The sequence below is a fragment of the Conger conger genome, chromosome 5, assembly GCF_963514075.1.
Source record: "Conger conger chromosome 5, fConCon1.1, whole genome shotgun sequence".
Lineage (NCBI taxonomy): Eukaryota > Metazoa > Chordata > Actinopteri > Anguilliformes > Congridae > Conger > Conger conger.
In genome coordinates this window covers 35,436,856-35,458,095 of record NC_083764.1, presented here as the reverse complement: position 1 = coordinate 35,458,095, position 21,240 = coordinate 35,436,856, and the positions used below count along the sequence as shown (strand labels likewise).

The 21,240-nt window shown below is 40.1% G+C and overlaps 1 protein-coding gene across 2 annotated transcripts in view; it reads right to left on the bottom strand.

Moving 5' to 3' along the window:
• Positions 1–2,692: 2,692 nt before the first annotated feature.
• The window catches only part of LOC133128253 (sorting nexin-9-like), a 47,503-nt gene continuing 28,955 nt past the window's right edge, over positions 2,693–21,240 (bottom strand). For both annotated transcript variants that reach the window (XM_061241632.1, XM_061241633.1), the window contains 7 exons: positions 20,971–21,074; positions 18,598–18,675; positions 15,834–15,910; positions 9,443–9,532; positions 9,008–9,122; positions 6,889–6,980; positions 2,693–4,222 (listed from right to left, as the gene is read on the bottom strand). In XM_061241632.1, coding sequence (XP_061097616.1) covers positions 4,175–4,222; positions 6,889–6,980; positions 9,008–9,122; positions 9,443–9,532; positions 15,834–15,910; positions 18,598–18,675; positions 20,971–21,074 — 604 coding nt within the window. In that variant the 3' untranslated portion in view covers positions 2,693–4,174. The remainder of the gene's footprint in view (positions 4,223–6,888; positions 6,981–9,007; positions 9,123–9,442; positions 9,533–15,833; positions 15,911–18,597; positions 18,676–20,970; positions 21,075–21,240) is intronic.

Genomic DNA, 21,240 nt, shown 5'->3' with positions numbered 1-21,240 from the left:
CTTTGCACATTGACTGCATGAATAAATAGCACAAATCAGGCAAAATGTTGATGCAGTTGAGGTACGCAGCTTGTGTACTTTGCGGACTGGATAACACTAATCTTACAGAGATTGAAAAACACTGTAAAGGAGACTGTTATGTTATTCTGATAGCTTAAGACTCAGGCGTGGGATGGACAGAGTATTAACACACTTACCTTAGCAACCAGAATTCAAATGTTCCAAGCTTTCTTTATTCTACACAGCATTGCTACGATTTTTGTTTTTACAGCAGTGAGCACAACTTCTGCCATTTGCCGATTATACAATTTTCATCCTTTTTCAATACAGGATGTGCAGTGTTAAATAATTTTTCTGACAAAAGGCAATTGCTACTACTACTTTTGAGAATTTTGAGCATGTGTAATAGTTTGTTGTACTTTGCTGTATAAACACTACTCTAAATGGTTCCTACTGTGGAAAAAAATAATTAAAACATGGACCTTTGAACAAATAAAAAATGAAAGGAATCACAAATGGACAAACAAACAAAATGAAGAAAGGGGGTCATTTGTGCTGATGTTTTGTTCTGTAATGACAATGTCCAATCTAAAATAGCAATTCCTTACTATTTCTACTGTTTACTGCCACATCAGGTATAATCAAACAGTCCAAAAAATGGACCTCATGAAAGAATCACTGGTATGAACAGATCTGTTCTCAAATCGGTTGTACGAATGATTTAAGAGAACTTGGCACATTCACCAATTTTCTCCTATTTATAATTCATCCTTAGGCATGAACAGAATGTACGCGTGGTCCCGACCTGTCTTAAAAATCATTTAAACAACACAGTCTACCAATTTCCTATGGAGAAAATGTCTAGTCTCTGTGTGCCTGGCATGAGGCCCAATGTATAGTAAGCAAAGTACCTCTTCCTATAGCTGTTCAAACAAGCAGGTTTTTACTACCAACCCAGAATTTTCATAAGAAAAAAACAGAAACAAAACCTGTCTAAGAATGGCCTTTTACATAGACAGCTCTTTGGAATAATACTATGAGCCAATAAATGTTAAGATCATGGTAACACATATACTGTATAAAATTGTATATGAAAGCCGTATGACACATACATACTGCACATGTTCAAAATAATGTTCCGTAATTCTAATGTGTCAAAAAGATAATATTGACCCATGTTTACTGTTCATCTATTTTATACTGCAAATATCTGCTTGCTGGTAAGCTCATACACAGAAGTAGAAAGGTCATATTTTACAGGATGTGGTTCCACCTGTGTATGCAAACACATGATTTGCATCAGTACCAGGTCAAATTTAAATATTTTTTTATTACATGACATGGTCAAGGGCTTTGCTCAAGGATCCAACCACCGACCTTGCAGGTCCCAGTCGTACCTTAACCACTAAGCTACAGGCTGCCCCCATTTCATATTTCATATAATGGTCTTGTGATGTGAGTTGCAATAGTCCTGCAGCTTCAATGGGGTTGATTTATATTTATATGTGTGTGAGCTCATAAAGTGCATATTCAAACAAAATGTGGAGAACTCGCACTCAATATAATGCGAAGACCGCTTCCAAAAGCAGTCCACACGTTGACTACAAACTAATACAAAATGACCAGTTTTATGTAGCTTACTGTTCAGAGAAGCAAACTATACAGTGTTTCCAGTTAGCAAAAAGTGCCAGTAATATATGTGCAAGCTACATGTATTAAGTGTATTAATCATCTCCTCCTTAGCCAATTTAACATCAGCATGGTAGCGTTCAAGAGAGACAAAAAAAAAAAACAAGCCATGTTATAATTTGTTTTGGTCTGGTGGGCAGGCTAGGTCCAGAAAAAAATGAAATATGGAGGTCATGAAAATAACCAAGGAGATCAAGTCTCATACAACATGTGCAACTGCCCATTTTTCCCCTCTAAAGGAAATTGCTCAGTTCAGATTAGCAAGCTGTAGCATATACTAGCTGTTAATGGAATTTTACTTAAAAATAATAGATACAAAAATAATCAATACTAAAAATAATAAAAACAATTGTTAAAAATGTGGATCCACTTTGTGCTTGGAACTAAAATAATAATATTTTAATACTATAATAGTATAGTATTATTTAATAATAATAATAATAATAATAATAATAATAATAATACAGTAAAAGCCTCTGTAAGCCTTTGTAGGAGTTTTAAACTGAGACATTGGGCTCGTGAAATACTAGATTCTGAATCATTGCATCCTTTAAAAAAAAAAAATTGGTAGAAAATTGTACCCCATCTAAAACCCAAACCTTTGCACGGGCCGCTTTCCCTTTTTTTAATAACTTATAAACAGTAAAAAAATGAAAATAAAAGGCAATCTAGCTTTCAAATTTGCAGAAAGGTTGATCACATATAGATAATTGTAACAAACATTTAAACCAGGGGTGCCCAAATTTATGACTATATCCCCACTTGTACCAGGACCTTGGCACAGACACTCGTGTTGAGAACAAACATGAACATGGAACTCTGACATTTTAAGATGGTGTATGATAGGGCTGGAGGACGTGCAAGTGGTCCGAACAGAGAGCAGCCAGAATAAACCCACATGCACTACTGCTTTGCGTCCTGCAGGTGGAGACAAAGGTTCCAAGTCACTTTTCTCATCCTTCACAAACAGGAAATGAGTGAAATAGCACAAGGACACACCGGGGAAGGTCGATTTCCTGTTAGTGCCAGAAAGTGTGGATAAAGAGGATACACAAAATGCAACGATTTAACAACTTCAAAATCTGACTGAAGAAAGCAAAGCAAAGGAGGATGAGTTTGTTCCCTTAAAGAACCATTGAGTTGGGCTGTCTGAATGAACAAGCAAGTAGAGTTGCACCTGAACTCTGAGAAGGATAAATCACTCCTTTCTTCATCCCTGCTGGTTCCAGCTAGCCATAACAGGCAGCCTTTGATTATCAGCCAGAGCCCGGCTCATTCTCATTCTCTTCCACGTTCTTCCATCTTTCAGACAGAGGAATAATGGCAGGCTTGAGTACTGAAAATGTAACGGCTACAGCGCATGACAGTCAATTTATAGCATTTTTCAAGTTTGGAGAGGCAGTAAATCCAGTACAAATCTGGATTTATTTATTGAACAGAAAACAAACTTGCAAACATTTGTATACTGTACAAGAAATTTTAACAACCAAAGCATATGCATCTCAAAGAATATATATATGTATATATATAGTTTTTATTTAATTTTTTTTTACTTCAGGTGTTAGGAAAAGAATCAAAGTTCTAAAAATATCAAAGATCAGAGAGATTCAATGATGTGTAATTGTATTTTAGTGACAAAGCACAATGAGGTGGAGGTACTATCTTCATAGACATCATGTTTGGCAATAGTCTGGGTGACAGAGTATAATGACACATCTTACATTCAGCACTAGTGGAACAAAGGTCCAGCCCCAAAGTCCTGTGTCCCCAGAATAATTCTTCTGATGCTCTCCCTCAGAATTATGGTACGAGACACTGATTAAAACTGCGTAGGCCAGAGGAAGCCAGCTGCTCTTTCTAAGTGTACAAGGCACAGTGAGAATGGGAAGGGACACTTCCTGCTAATATGAAAGTGAGCAGAGGTGGGGCCACTAGCAGTATTTATGACCCGCTTACCAGAGCAAGGCACAAAGCTTTCTTCCTCTCTCTTATCAAGATAATCAAGACGCGCAACACCATCAGACCAAGCAATCAGTGAAAGAATCACAACATTCAAGCTTCAGTTTAAAAAACAAAAAACAAAAAAAATAAACAATCATACATGTTGTCTCATTACTGTTCCAACCGTAGCTTCTGAGGAGGCATAAGGAACAGCCAATGCGGCCAGTGATATAAAGTGCCGATGAGTTTAATGCACTGCTTCTGGGACACATCCTAATGCTGTCTTTGCTGAGGTGAGCACAGTCTGTTGGGCAGTCACATTCTCCTCTGGTATCTGAGGCCCTCCAGATTGCGCAGGGAAGTCATGAGTGGCGTTGTTTGCATTATTGTCAGGTTTGTGTAAATATGTTAAATTTTCACGGGGATGACTGCAACATTCATAGATGCAGTGCTACGCTGAAGTCATTACATGCATATGTCTTCTGAAGGAAGAGGAGAAAAGAAATGCTTTGGGTTGGGAACTTTGCTTCTGTAGTTTTTGCAGCTACATCGTGACGAACTGGCTGTGGGCCTGCTTCAACTTCTCTGCAATCTGAGGGAGAGGAAATGATGACGTTAACAAAATGCATTAATAAAAGTAATAACAAAGCCATTGTCTCAGCTATTAAAACTGTGGTGCTCCACAAACTACTCCTTGCATACAAAAACTCAGGGAGTGCCTCTTCCTAGCAGTTATCCAGGAAGGATCCTCAAAGCTATAAGTGAAGCTATAACGAAAGCTCATAATTTTTGGAGTTTATTTTGTATTTAGAATTTTTCGGGTCGTCATTTTTCATTTTTTAAAAACTGGTGAAAATCAGATGAAAAATGTGACATTAAAAAAAGGTGGAAATCGCATTTTCTGCAATAAATCTTTTATTTAAATTTTGTCCTGTTGTTTAATCCTAGGCTTTGTGATTGCGCCTGCTACTTAAACTGCATTACCTTCGCACAGTGACAGCTATACAAGAAATAGGCATAACATTGCCGTAATAAGTCATTCTAATACAAAATATCCTGTTTAATCCCTTAAACCGCATGGCCTAAAGCAATAAAACTAATGGTTCTATTTGTATTAATTATTTTCAGATATCACTGTTTTAGGAACAATGGTTTTATGTGCAGTGATAAAACAGGCATGGGGGGGACCTAGGACTTCACAGATGACATAAAATTGGTATTCTTTTCACGGTGTTCTTTTCACTTCTGTCTCCGAACCATAGTTGGGAGACACAGGGGAACCGAACCACTATTCCTTTTCAATTCCAGGGATGAAGCTGCTAATTATAGCTAGTTAGCTGTAGCTGCACAATTCACTCGTCAGCAACCTCGGAGTAACACCCAACATTAGCTGGTTTCTGCTGCAAAAACGAGGAGTCCATTTGCATCCCTTGTACTACCAGCTTTTCTTCTCAAACCATGCTCTCTTTCAAAACGCACACATAACAGGCGTAAAACTCCACTCACTCACTCACCTTTTCCCTCACATAAACACAGGGACCAATCACCAGATTCCCACTCTTAAAGCTGCATATCCTCATTTACCAACAACTGCAACTTGCACAGAACCAAATCCATAATAGATTTTAATTCCAAAAACATTTCAAAGGTGGAGAAAAAAATAAAATAAAGAATCCAGGTTTCATCCGAACTGTCATTTTAGAAAAATCCAGGAATTCTTTGGGAGAAATCCGTAAAACTGACAATGATGAGCCCTGGCTATAACTAATACATACAGCATATAACTAAGTTAAAACTAAGTATTGTCAATGAAAGTAGGTTAACCCCTTAATTATTCAAAGAGTCAGAATTACTAACTAAATATTATTACTAACTAAATATGATCAAAATATTACTAAAAGACAAAAATGCCACATGGTCACATGGTAACCAAATGATATTATGAGTCTTATCAAGTGTAAAATACTATATATTCCTGATAAAATTATCCTGGAAGAAGTGTCTCCAGAAAGAAGTGTTCTCACTTCCCCCCTCTCACTTCTCACTGCAGCAACAGTTCAAGAAGAACTGAAAATGCCCTCTACTGTGGAGTCGTTTTCACTGTCCTCCTCAGTAATATTCACTCACACAAGTGACTTATTCAAGGCCTCCAAGGGCTGTAGACTAAGGCATCACAAAATACATTTCCTGTTGTAAAACATCAACAATTTTAGGCACAAAGTCTTAAGAACCGTTTTTGCCAGTGCGTTACCGTCTCAATGTATATACTGAAAAGATTATGGTTTGTTTAGGCAGGTGAAAAATGTGTGTTGCTTTAGGCAAGCCTAATAAACTATACATCATTGGAAATCATCAATCACAGGTCATCAGAGGGAGGCATAGCCTATAATGAGCGACTGTTTTACTGGTCAGAGAACCACGGCTGATGGTGTTCCAGAGAGCCTATACAAATGTCGATAACACTAGATTTTATATGTATAAGTTATATACAATGTCGTGCTATGCATAAGTACTTTTCTACAACGGCAAAATGGACAAAACTGATTATTCCTCAGGAGAAATTCAAATAACAGTAATTCAAATGTTCAAATGCATTTGCATGTATGAATTTCATGTATAGTATAGGTTGCTAGCCAAGCATATACCTGTGAGTAACCTGAAAAAGCAACATTGGGCTGCACCATGACTGTCAAACAGTTCCAAAATGCAAACCAATATATATCACTACATATACAATATTTGGGTGTATAGTGTGAGAAATGTACAAAACAGGGGCAGGGCAGGACTGTCAGCAGGTTTATGCCATCATTAGTCTGCTTACCGGCTGAATTCTAGCAAGGATGAAAGCCGGGGTTGCCTAATGAATATCGGAACGGTGACAGAAGCTTCCGGTCTCAGGTCCGGCTCAGGAGAGATTACCACTGGCCTAAGTGTGGGGTCAGGTGTGAGGGAGGGGACAGGGCTGGCTTCAGATCTGCTTAAGATGACTTACCTAATCAGCGCCAGCCCCTTCGCTGTTCCCCTGGAGGTAAGAGCACTTGCCACCAGGCTGGGGGAACTTAAGAGGCTGAGATCGCTGCCTCCAATAGAGCCCTGCCAGACTGCCCTCCTACACTAATGCATTGCTAAAAAAGGTAGGTGATGAGTATGTTAAGCTACCCTTCCAATTTCCCCGGGCTTATATCTGAACAAAGTAACGTGGTGTGCTGTTCGGTAGGCCCTAAGAGGGTTATTGTTTGGCCACTGAGCTCTTCTTACCGTTTCGTAAAACTTCACCTGCTCCTCCAGGTATTGCTGCATGACCCTGTTGTAGTCATAGATACGGTTGCTGTGGAAGTGATTCATCTCCGCTGCAAGAGACAGAATGAGAGACAATCAGGCCATGTGCCATGTGCCATGTGACAATAGCAGGGATTAAAACACAGACTGGTACCAAGAATTTGGGTTGGGATAACAGGTGATTAATACAGTCACCAAAGATTAAAAACACAGATGATTTTTACTGAAAGCAATGAATCACTACCCAAGGGAGTACATTGGTTACCTGGAGACGTCCAACAATGCTATTTTATGAACCCTGTTCATCAAGAAAACACCATTTTAAAATAATACTATGAGGTAGAGTTTATAAATTCTGGCTTGCAGGATAAACACAGCATAATATTTACACAACAGAGCACATAAACAATGCATGATAACATACAGAAAGCACAGTACAGACAGTGGGTTCTAGGATTATTGGCACCCTTGATAAAAATTAAGAAAAAAGACACAGAGAATAATCAATTATGTTCACACATATCGTAAAACTATATACTTCATTTTCAATACATTTATTCTCATGTGTCAATGTTTTTTTATTAAGAAATCTCATTTCTTTACTGGAAAGCCATAGGTGTCAAAATTATTGGCACGCCTAACAATTATTGTAAATACAATGAAACCAAGTGAAATTTGCAATACAATTCTACTTAATTTAGTTAATCTCAGCCTAAAGGAACGACATTGTGTCATTCCATCATTTCCTGTTTCACTACAGCATAAAATGAATAGGAAAAGCCAAAGAACTGTCAATTCTGAAGAGACAGATGGTAACTGACGTCACAAGTGTCGTAATGGGTACAGAAAAAACATAAATAGTTAAACATACCACTTAGCACTGTAAAGGCAATAATAAAAATATGTACAGAAACAGCAATTTGATGTTTTTATTGTATCAAATTATTGCCAGACAGAAAATGCTCTCTCTCCCTCCACAGATGTGGATCGCGACAAGCCCTTCACACAGCTGTTGCAGATGTGTTAGCCAAATTAAATGATATATTATTTGTAAAATAATAACACCGGTGCAATCTAATGAAAATAATACGTTTTCCCATCATTATATTTATTGGGAAATAGGAAATGATTTGAGCGGGGATTCTGAGGAACCCTTTTCGCAAACTTCCAAGGAAACAATGGAAATTCCTGGAGTTCCAGTCTCAGCTCCACTGACAGACCGAGCTTCCCCATTTAGCAGCATATTTCCCAGCCCCAGTTCTACAAAGACTGCTCTGATTGTGGGGGCAGTCACAGATTTTAGGGGGTACTTTTTAATCAGGGCACAGATAGAACAGATAGATACAAAGCAAAAATGCTCCGCTAGATCCGACCTTGAGTGTACCCCATGTCCGCGCTCTCAACGATTGTTTTAAGAGCGGATAATGGAGCAGGAATAAGTATGGGGGGATATCCTCTAGATGTGTGTCCAGGCTAGAAGTGCGTATATCAAGAAGGCAAGGCAAGAAGTCCGGGGGACAGCTCTTTGTTGAGTTGTTGCCACAGATTGGCATGGCCCACTCTGTCAAAAGCCTTGGACATGTTGAAACGATGTTTTAAAGCAATGTTGATACTGCACCTCAGAATACTGCCATACTTTGGTTGAGACATTATGTGGATATACAGACGGCGTACTTCGGTAGAGGGTAGTTTTCAATGAAACTGTGCACAACAAGGTTTTTGGTAACTGTGACATTCTATTTGTAAAGAGACATTGCTCCTTGCAGTTTAGTTTTTTTAAATGTACATTTCTGGTGCTTTGAGCACCAGCAACATTAGAACCATTGAGGTCCATTCTATCAGGGTGAGCGGCAGTGGATATCTAGAAAACTCTCAAATCTCAGCAAAACTATTGGGATGGACAGACAGCACTAAGAGTAGTGGGAATATAGCTGTATGGGTGAAGTGTCGTTTTAAATTACAAAAATACATTTTATAAAAAGGAGAGTGCATGTATATTGCTAGTTACCTGCATAACTGCCTGGTTTTAAGGGAAGAAGCAAGCAGTCTGAGCCAAAATAATCACAGCCAAGATGGCCTGTGATCATTTTTGACCTACCTTGCAGTGCATAGGACATGGTGCTAACCCGCTTGGCCATGGTCACCTTGTCCTGAGGGGTGATTTTACTTGTGGCCACCAGCTTGTCTGCTTCCTTTGCCTTCTCTATGGCTGCCTGGGGAAGATGCGATGAACACTTGGTTTTGGTCTCAGTAACTCAAAAACAGTCCGTTAATCTGAAAACAGCAGCCATGATCTGCACAGCAGAAGAGTAGTGTTTCCTGGTTAAAACACTGCAGATGTGTTATTGTGGTTCTGATAAAAAGAGGAATGCGGTAAACGCTTGTAAACATGAACATGTATTAAACTGAAACTATTAATTTCGTAAGCAGAACTGTGTTGCTGTGGACATCCATTCCACATTGAACCTGTTCGACGGGCTGTTGCCTTAGTGTAACAGGATGTTGTTCCCTGATTGGCTAGTGGAAGGGCTACCTTATGGACTCCAATGGTGTCTGGGAAACATCCCAGTAGGCCTTTGTACTCGTTGTTGGTCTCCATCAGGAAATGCAGATCTTTTTTTGGCTGCAGGAAGAGAGATTGGGTCACCATGGGAGGCCTTACAGGGGAGAATTGGAGAGCTGAGCACAAAACAAATTCTCAAATCATGGAAAACATTTAATTTCTTTTAGTGCACGCCTGCATTGTGACTGTGCCATGTAGTTTACCATACATCACATCTGACAGCACTTTCCTCACCAACGCTTCTTTTAAATGAGAAAATGTGTATTGCCATGGAGATGATTTACAGCAGTGAACTTTAGGCACATTGTTTGATACATGAATGTATTTGGAGTTCTAAATGTTTTCTGCAAAAGGTGTTCAATGTATCTTCAACAGGGTTGAGTCCACGGCTCCAGACTAAATGTTTCAACTGGTAGCACAATTATCACAACATTTCGACCACCCTCCCCCCACAGGAGACATAACCTGTCTGCCATCACTCTGTGTACATACTCCAAAGCAGTTAGTAAAGCTCATACCAAAATCCCCATGAAAATTCATAGCAAACAGGAAGCATATGAGTGTGACATCTACAGAAAATATAAAGGTTATTATATTTTATATACTATTAATTGCTTACTTTGTTACTTATTTAGCTGAATACAGTAATTCAAACTAATAAATGAAAAAAACTGAAAGATACTATTACACATGTAAAGAAAGTAGAAAATAAATAGCATAATAGACACACTGCATAAAGTGAGCCATTTGAAACAAATCACACTCATAAAATAGAAAAAATAATTGGCCCGCTGCTCCAGGGGAGGGACTTGGCAGGGTTAGTGGGATCGCCGCATACAGCGCCCTGGGCATCTTGGAGTAACGGTCTAATGGAGACGAGACGACTTGGAGAAGGCGTGTTGCTCTCTGGGTCGCAAGATCCTACTGGGCCACCGAGGGACAGGGGTGTAAGGAGGTGTATCCCCAGCTAGCACTAATTGGATTAGATAGTGTATAATTGCCTACCAAATTGGGAGAAAAAGGGAATTCTTTAAATAAATAAATGATGATAAAAAAATAAAATAAAATAGGAAATAATATTGAACCATAACAAAACAGGCCAAGAGTGCAAAACGTCAGCATTCAAGAATACAAGATATTTCATGCCTAGGCAAATCCATCACACTGGCAAGAGTGGGCTCACAACAGCTGTGGATAGAGTGCTCACATTTGCCACCTGGCAGTGTTTGTGTGAAAAGAAAACCCCTATGCATTATGGGCAATCTTGCTACAAATGACTGCTCCGCCTGTTATAGGCCGAAATGCAAAGCGACGGCTCCACGACAGAAGCAAACCTCCAAATGAAACAAGAAACCACTATATTTTGTCATCTAAAATATTAGATTTCTTGGTGGTCGTCATGCAGTCATCAGATGAGAACTGTATCTGTTGCTGTATCTTCACTATCATTTGAGGTACTGGGTACTTAATTTGTTTTACATATTTTGGTGAAAATTAATCAACAGACACAGGCATCCCACCTCTTCCCGGAATTTCTCACCTGTTCCCTGATACCAGTGAGTATGGAAATTTTCCATAAATCAGCAATTGGCACCACACATACAGTACTGTGCAAAAGTTTTAGGCAGGTGTGAAAAAATGCTGTAAAATAAGAATGCTTTCAAAAATAGAAATGTTAATAGTTTATTTTTATCAATTAACAAAATGCATGAACAGAAGAAGTGAAAGAACAGAAGAAAAATCGAAATCAAATCAATATTTGGTATGACCCCTCTTTGCCTTCAAAACAGCATCAATTCTTCTCGGTATACATGCACACAGTTTTTGAAGGAACTCGGCAGGTAGGTTGTTCCAAACATCTTGGAGAACTAGCCACAGTTTTTCTGTGGATTTAGGCAGCCTCAAATGCTTCTGTCTCTTTTACATTAATGGCATTTAGCAGACGCTCTTATGCAGAGCGATGTACAGTTGATCAGACTAAGCAGGAGACAATCCTCCCCTGGAGCAATGCAGGGTTAAGGTCCTTGCTCAAGGGCCCAACGGCTGTGTGGATCTTATTGTGGCTACACCAGGGATCGAACCGCTGACCTTGCGGGTCCCAGTCATGTACCTTAACCACTGCGCTACAGGTCGCCCTATTCATGTAATCCCAGACAAACTCGATGATGTTGAGATCAGGGCTCTGTGGGGGCCATACCATCACTTCCTTCTTCTTTACGCTGAACCTGGTTCTTAATGACATTGGCTGTATGTTTGGGGTCATTGTCCAGCTGCAGAATAAATTTGCGGCCAATCAGATGCCTCCCTGATGGTATTGCATGGTGGATAAGTATCTGCCTGTACTTCTCAGCATTGAGGAGACCATTAATTCTGACCAAACCCCCAAACTTGCAAGGAACCTCAACCATGCTTCACTGTTCCTGCAGAAACTCATTCTTGTACCGCTCTCTAGCCCTTCGGCGAACAAACTGCTTTCTGCTACAGCCAAATATTGGACTCATCAGTCCAGAGCACCTGCCATTTTTCTGCACCCCAGTTCCTGTGTTTTCATGCATCGTGAGTCGCTTGGCCTTGTTTCCACGTCGGAGGTATGGCTTTTTGGCGACAATTCTTCCATGAAGACCACTTCTGACCAGACTTCTCTGGCCGACCACTGCGTCTACAGCCCTCAACGTTGCCCATTTCTTTGTGCTTCTTCAACAGAGCTTGGACAACACATCTGGAAACCCCTGTCTGCCTTGAAATTTCTGCCTGGGAGAGACCTTGCTGATGCAGTATAACTACCTCGTGTCTTGCTGCTGTGCTCAGTCTTGCCATGGTGTATGACTTCTGACATTAAACTGTCTTCAGCAACCTCACCTTGGAAGCAGAGTTTGGCTGTTTCTAACCCAGTTTTAACCCTCCTACACAGCTGTTTCTGTTTCAGTTAATGATTGTGTTTCAACTTACATATAAAATTGATCATCATTAGCTCCTGTCTGGTATAATTAGTTAATCAAACACCTGACTATATGCCTACAAAATCCATGACTTTGTGCAAGTGTACGTTGAAGGCAAAGGTTGGTCACTCCAAATATTGATTTCATTTAGATTTTTCCTCTGTTCATTCACTCTGCATTTTGTTGATAAAAATAAACTATTAACATTTCTATTTTTGAAAGCATTTTTGTTCACACCTGCCTAAAACTTTACCAGTACTGTCGAAGTGAAGTTCAGAAATGTGCATTATCCTGTCGCAAACTAAGGAATCAAAAAGTAATTTGTAGGGTGATTGAAAGGCTAAATAATGTCCTTAAATTTGTAGTCGCACTGGCACATCATTAAAAAAGTGTACTGGCACCACTATGATGCGAAATGAGACATTCAGTTACAGTCCAGGTTTAAGCAGACACGTCAAACAAACATGCACTCGATAGCCTTTATCAGGTAAGGAATTAGCTTGGGCGCCTTTAGTAAATGATGGCATAATTTCTCACAATTACAAAACTACACACAGAAAAATTGAAATCTTTATCTGTCTCCAAACTAACCAATATAATTATTCTGCACCCATTACAACTTTAGTAACACAACATCACCATACAGAAGGGATTCCCTAGTTTGTTACCATGTGCTCTGAAGTAAAAGTCTGGCAGATGCTTTTTATAGAAACAATCTGTGCCCCACTTGTTTTTATCCTGCTAACAATAGAAAAGGTCAAAGGTCCTATTCATTCTAGTGATAGGCCTGTTACATACACCAAGCAAGGAACACACACCACGAGCAATGCAAGGGGCAAAATGAGCAGCCAAAATTCTGTAATGTGGTACAAATGTGTGCTGCAATTCCATGGGATTCCATTAGTGGCGCTAAATGTAATCAGGATCTAAAAAATGTTCAACTTCAATCGAAGACGTAATCATTTCCGCTCCGAGGTTACTCAATCCAACCAGAAATAGCCTAGGCTGTCGCCTTGTGGACCTCAGACAGGGCTAAAAAAGATGGTAAATGGAGCTATGATATGTAAGCAAAGAGCTTGCGTCAACCCTGAGACTGTGTTTGCATTCCTTGCGCAGAGAATGTAATAGGCCTTACATGCTGAGAATGCAAGGCCAGTCCAGCCCGCTAACCTCAAAGACCAAACAGTACAAATACAGCCTTGTCCTTCTCTGTAGTCAATCAGTATTGACAGACTGACATTGGAGGATAAATATAGGCCAAAGAAATGGTCTCTGAGTACTGCCACAACAGCACATTTTTCAGGTCTTCTTAAACCACTCACACTCTGAACTAGGACTGAAGCTAAAATAAAAATATGTACTGTATACTACATTCCGGCTGTGAGCTCTGTGGATCTAGCTGACCTTATACAGGGCCAACTTAAAAGTTTAGCTTGGTAAGGCACTCTCAGACAAATTTGGAAACTTGGGAAAGGTTGTCATGAAAAGAATACATATTGGGAAACCTGTAGCTAAGGGTAAGGTGCTTTGTCTTTGCTCATATTTAAGCCCAGGGACAAAATTCACAAGAACCACGAAACCAATGGGACTGACTGAGGAAGAAAATAAAAAACACACCACGTTACAGTCTGAGCAGTGTGTGCTTACCTAGAAAATCCCTCCAAATGAACGCTGCTTAAACATCAAAACAAAATTCAAGTTTTAATTTTGAGCCTCAGTTCACAGAGCTGCTGGTTCAAAAACTCCAGTCAGAACAGGATGTCCAAAGCAGGATTTCTAGTTGCGTTATAAAGTCACGAATCTGTCACAGTTATCTGTGCAGATTTGAAATGGTTTCCTCTTCATTTCAGATAACATTCAGACCTGGGTGGGGGGGCAGTTGAAGAACGACTGCACGACAAACACTGATGGGAAGGATAGAGGGAAGGAAACACATGAGAGAAGGAAGTGACATCCAGGAAATTACTAAAAGTCACACGAGGACACACGGGCTGTAAATTCAGGTCCAGTTGAAAGGACGGATTCTAATGTTGCAAGCTTGGCAGAGGGGACAGGAATCAAACTTGGGACAGAAAAATTTCTACCATAAGCTGCCTGCCCTTTTCTCTTAAAAAAAACCTTTTGCAATTCAGATCTTAAAAATATTGACTATTTTTGCATACTTGATCAAATATATCAATAGAGTTTCTCTGTAATGATTTCCTATATTGTTCTGTGATATCATGTTTTTCCTACAGTGTAACATATTGTATATAACGGAGTGAACAAATTGTGAATACACATAGACCTAAGTCAAACCTGGTGATCCAGCCAGGTATTAGCTGTGTGTGTGTGAGCATATGTGTGTCCTCATGTTTATTTCAGGGCATTGAATAAAAAAAATAATAAAGTAGGTTCATTCTTCCAACTTCACAAACGTCCGTTAGGTTTTATTTGATGAACATTGCAACAGCGTAATGTGAAAGGTTTTGGAATGTAAGCCAGGCAAATTGGATAGATTAAGTCTGCCAAAAAATTTAAATAAGAAAAATAAGCATATTGAGGTTGCTAACTGCTAAAATATACCCACAAGGGTCTTCGTGTCAGTGCAAATGTCACATTTAAAAAGCGGCATATGGTCAGGCATTTCTTAGGTTGTTTCTCTCAGCTTCACAATATGTGAATGTGGCTACTGTTTTAGGCTACTGGAAGTAAAAAATGATCAGGCAGATAGCCCAAGAACAAGGGAACAGCACAAATTAAATGACTACCCTCACTTCAATTGCATCAGGAACTCTTGGAAAAGGAAAAGCTGTTGAAGTGGACCCTGTAGAAATGATTTTTAAACCCAGATAACCTATTATTTTGCAAACTACTGTACATTCAGCCACAGAGCACAAAAAGCCCAAGAAGGGACTGGACTTCACCATTGTAGGAAGGGACAAATAAATCGTATTCAATTCAATTTTATTTGTGTAGCAAATAAAATAAATAAATAAATAATATGGACGTCTGCATCATTCATTTTTCCACCCCTGAAAGGTATCCTGTTGGCCTAACTTGGGTAAAATGCATTGCAAGAATGTCATGAATGGTTGTAATTCTACTGTACACTGCCCCTGAAAAGTAAATAAATCAAATAACCTCAATGTACTGTAGCACAATGACAATTCACAACCACTACAACCATTATCTTCTATTTTATACTAAGAAACAGTCAAACAGCAAACTACAAATTCTCTCAAAATGAAGTGCACATTTTGAGAGAATTGCAACCATGTGCCCTTTCTTTTCATTTTCTTTCTTAGCATAAACTGCTGAGAAAAGGGCACACAATGCAGAGAGCATGTTATACCAGCAAATATGAATATTTGGAGTGCTGGAGAGTGGATGTACGTTGTCCGATGATTCAAAAAGACTGATGGGGCGGCGAAGAAGCGTACCTGCTCTGCAACCATCTGGGCGATTTCCTCGTATGTTTTTCCTGCTGCAGTGAGTGCATCAGTGAGTGTGGCCTCTCCTAGAGACATATGACACGCAGTGTTCTATGGTATGCAGCGGTGGCTATTTGTGACTGCCTAACAACTAGTGCCGATGACCGTTATGAGGATTCTCACTAGAACAACTGGGATCTAGGTCACCAACTAGGCCACGTGAATTCCATACACTACAGTTTCAGAATGTTTAATGCTAAAAATACATTATACATAAAAAATACATAAGCAATGATATACTCACAGCAACAATTTAGCACACAGAAGATTTAAATGTGTACACTACCCTCAAAACTACTCACACCCTTGATAAAGATGAGTAAAAAAGGCTGCAAAAATAACACAGCTTATGAGCTATATTGTTTGCTCAAAAAGGGAAAATTGCTCAGAGAATAAGATTTTGCTTATTAAGTTAAATGATTTATGTCACAAATAAAGACCTCCATTAATATGCTACTTTAATGTAGAGATGAATCTCAGTCAGAATTATGCTAGGAACTGTGGCCTCCCATTAGTTCCTGCTACACTGGGGCATAAACAGGAGGTAGCACACATAAATAAAGTGTCATCTATCACCAAGCAGAAAAGAAAGGAACTCTCAGAAGAAACAAAACAAAGGCTTGTTGACCATCACAACTTAGTAGATACAAATAAATCAATAACAAGATACCACTTTTCAAGGTAAATACTTAAGTTCTTCTTGTACTCAATCACAAAATCTACCATCATACACTATATACAGTAACTACAGTGGGGTACAAAAATGTGGGCACCCCTGGCTTAAATGTTTGTTACAATGAATCTGTATGTGATCAAAAGCAAACCTGAACTCTAAATGGTATGTTTATTTGCTTTCAGCAAATATTAAAGCAAGATCGCTTTTTATTTTCATTTTTTACCGTTTGTAAATGATAAAAAAGGAAAAATGGTAAATGGTTGGCATTTATATAGCGCCTTTATCCAAAGCACTGTACAATTGATGCTTCTCATTCACCCATTCATACTCACACTCACACACCAACTGTGATTGGCTCTCATGCAAGGCACCAACCAGGAGCATTTGGGGGTTAGGTGTCTTGCTCAGAGACACTTCGACACGGCCAGGGTGGGAATCGAACAGGCAACCCTCCGACTGCCAGACGACTGGAAGTTACTCCATGCCTTCTAAAGTATCCAACTGCAGTGGCTATTCTGTCTGGTGTTAACAACCATGGTTCCTCTAAACAGTTATCCATGGATTTCAAGAATGAAGATGGTTCATTTCCACCAAGAAGGAGAAGGCTACAAAAATGACCTATTTCCACTCTCAAAAACATGGAAGATAAATGGAACAGTTGATGTCAAGGCATCCAGCCCGGAAGACCAAGAAAGATGTGATATAAAATGACTTGAGACCTGGTGAGAAATGCCCAGAAGAACCCACACATCACTGCAAAAAAGGGTAGCAAACACAGGTCAAGCTATTCTCCGGACAATACAACGTACTTTAAACAGAGTTTAAAAAGTTTTAAGCAGAGTTGCCAGAAAGAATGACCAACATAAAATTAAGCGTCTGATGTATGCAAAAGAAAAAATTGAGAAGCCTGAAGCCTTTTGGAACAATGTGCTTTGGAATAACAAATCAAATCTTTTTGGCCACCACCAAAGTAGGTATATTTGGAGAAAAAAGGGTGAAGCCTTTGCAGAGAAAAACTTGCCAACTGTGAAGGATGGAGGTGGATCCATTATCCTTTGGGGTTGTATGGCAGCTGGGGGCACAGGAAATATTGTGCGAGTGGAAGGAAAAATGGATTTCACCAAATATCAAGAAATTGTAGAGGCTAATGTTCCAAGGTAGGGCGGCACGGATGGTGCAGTGGGTAGCACTGCCGCCTCACAGCTAGGAGGTCCTGGGTTCGAATCCCCGTCGGCCGGGGCCTCTCTGTGCGGAGTTTGCATGTTCTCCCCGTGTCTGCGTGGGTTTCCTCCCACAGTCCAAAGACATGCAGGTTAGGCTGATTGGAGAGTCTAAATTGCCCGTAGGTATGAGTGTGTGAGTGAATGGTGTGTGTGCCCTGCGATAGACTGGCGACCTGTCCAGGGTGTATTTCTGCCTTTCGCCCAATGTATGCTGGGATAGGCTCCAGCCCCCCTGCGACCCTGATCAGGATAAGCGGGTTCAGATGATGGATGGATAATGTTCCAAGGTCAGTCCAGACATTGAAGCTGAAGAGAGGTTGAATATTCTGGCAAGACAATGATCCAAAGCATACCTCCAGGAAAGATGGATGAAGGTTTTGGAATGTCCACCACAGTCCCCAGACTTGAATATTATTGAAAATCTGTGGAGAGATCTCAAATGCAAGGAGACGGAAGAATATTTCTGAGCTAGAGGTGTTCTGCCAGGAGGAATGGGGGAAAATTCCAAAAGCTGTTATAGTTGCCCGAGGAGGAGTTACAAAGTACTAACTGACGGGGTTCCTAAACTTTTGCACAGGGCCTTTTCCATTTTTTATTATTTTGAAGCTATAAAAAATACAAATAAAAATCTTGCTTTGAAATTTGAAGAAATGTGTCATGTTTAACATTGTACCATTTACAAGTCAGGGTTGCATCTGGTCACTTAGATATTAATTGTAAAAGGCTTTTTAACCACATTTTTGCACACTGCTGTATATACAGCTTCCATTTGTACATATTTCTATTCAAGAGTAAATGGAGGTGTCTACTGTACCTTGGTATCCACTGCTATTGAATACTGAAGAAAGATTCTGAAATGCTTTTCCAATCCTCTGGTATTCCTTTGGCAATGCTACAAAAAGAAAGACAAAGAAACAACATATTACCATATTAACTCTACATCAATAAGCCAAAACACACCACCCACAGATTAAGTGAATAACGTTAAGTAAGCCATTGGGTCTCGCATTCGATGTTTGGATGTAGGAGAAATGGGCAGGCATAAAGACTTGAGCGGTGTTGGGTGCCAAAGGCTCATTGAAGCAACGAAGGCCATCCCGTCTGGTCCGAACCGAAAGAAGGGCTACTGTGGCACAAGAAAATTTTACGGTTACGGGAGGAATGTGTCAGAACACACAGTGCATCACACCCTGCTGCGTATAGGGCTGTGTAGCCACAGACCGGTGAGAGCGCCCATGCTAACTCCTGTCCACCATCGAAAATGGCTACAATGGGCATGAGAGCATCAAAACTGGACCTTGGTGCAATGGAAGATGTTTGCCTGGTCCAATGAGTCCCTTTTTCTTTTACATCATGTGGACGGCCGGATATATGTTCACCGTTTACCTGGGGAAGAGATGGCACCAGGATGCACTGTAGGAAGAAGACAAGTCGGTGGAGGGAGTATGATGCTCTGGGCAATGTTCTGCTGGGAAACCCTGGGTCTGGGCATTCATTTGGATGTGCCACCTACCTAAACATCGTTGTGGACCAAGTATACCCCTTCATGGTAACGGTATTCCCCGATGGCAGAGGTCTCTTTCAGCAGGATAATGTGCCCTGCCTCCAAATTCCCCAGCTCTGATAATGTTGCCCTGGCCTCCAAATTCCCCAGCTCTGAATCCGATCGAGCATCTGTGGGATGTGCTGGAACAACAAGTCTGATCCATGGCGTTCCATTTCGCAAGTTACAGGGATTAAAGGATCTGTTGCTATGTCTTGGTGCCAGATACCACTGGGCACCTGGTAGAGGTCTGGTAGAGTCTATGCCTTTTTTAAGCTGTTTTGGCAGCATATGGAGGACCAACAGCATATTAGGCAGGTGGTCAAAATGTTTTGGCTCATCAGTGTACACTCACTGAGCACCTAGGAACAGCTGTAGACCTACTTATTCATGTGATTATCTAATCAGCCAATTGTGTGGCAGCATAAAATCATGCAGATACAGGCCAGGAGCTTTAGTTAATGTTTACATCAACCATCAAAATGGGGGAAAGAATGATCTCAATGATTTCGACCATGGCATGATTGTTGGTGCCAGACAGGTTGGTTTGAGTATTTCTGTAGCTGCTGATCTCCTGGAATTTACATGCATAACAGTCACTAGAGTTCACTCAGAATGGTGTGAAAAACTAAAAAAATCCAGTGAGCGGCAGTTCTGAGCATGAATCCACGGACCCAACCTGCCTTGTGTCAACAGTCCAGGCTGGTGGCAGTGGTTTTCTTGGCAAACTTTGGGTCCATTAATACCAATCAATCACCACAGCCTATTTGAGTATTGCTACTGACCATGTGCATCCATTCATGGCTACAATGTATGTACAAAAGTCGTCTCAAACGTGGCAATGAGTTCAATGTTCTTCAGTGGCCTTCCCAGTCACCAGATCCAATAGGACACCTTTGGCATGTGGTAGAATGGGAGAATGGGAGATTCAGCTGAGTAATCTGCAGAGATCACGTGATGCTATCATGTCAGCATGGAAGAGAATCTCAAATGATGTTGGGTGCCATGCCACAAAGAATCGAGGCTGTTTTGAGAGCAAAGGGAGGCCCTACCAAGTATTAGTAATAAGTTCCTAGTAAAGTGTTCAGTGAGTGTTTATGCCTGCTCAGGATGTCATAACATCACATTGCTCCATAATGTTACAATATGATATCTCTGCTTATGAAAGATGTTTATGCAATTGCTAGAGCTATTAGATGGTATAACATCATGAATACTGTCATAGTGGAATGTACCTCAATTTTTATGCTTGTAAACAGAATATTTTGTAAACAGAATATTTGACAAGAACTACCCATACAATTACACCCATAAATATAGCATCAGACCGACTGCCACATTGCAAAATTAATCCATTTCCATTTTTTACTTACAAAGCAGCGTCAGCAGATGATATAGACAAACAAAATACACTGCTTTCTTAACAATGGATCTAATGACCATGAAAGCAGAAAATTTGTCAATATATATTTTATGAATATTTGTGAAGGGGCCAAGAATACTGGACCAATAGAAGCCAGTTCTACCATATACCGCTGGAAACTACTGTTACTGCCCAGAGCTTCCTGTTGTTAAGCAGGAGAGAAGAGGGACGAGTTTAGAATCAGTCATAGGCTAGACAATGGTCGGAGGTTAGATACTTACGGCCAGTGCATCTTTTCCAATGCTCCTGTCCCACATTTAGTAGGTCCTTCACTCCATCATCCATGGCCTTGGTAAACCGGCTGAACATCTCACACTTCTGCTCACTTCACAAAACAAAAGCCATCCAAAGTTTCAAAACCAAACAATGATTTTAAAAATCATTCACTTCAGGCTGCAAATTTCCACACTACACTTTATTAAGTGATAAAAAATATCCCCTTTTTGCTGATAAATAGATGTGTTGCACAATTTTCTTCAGAAAAATACTTT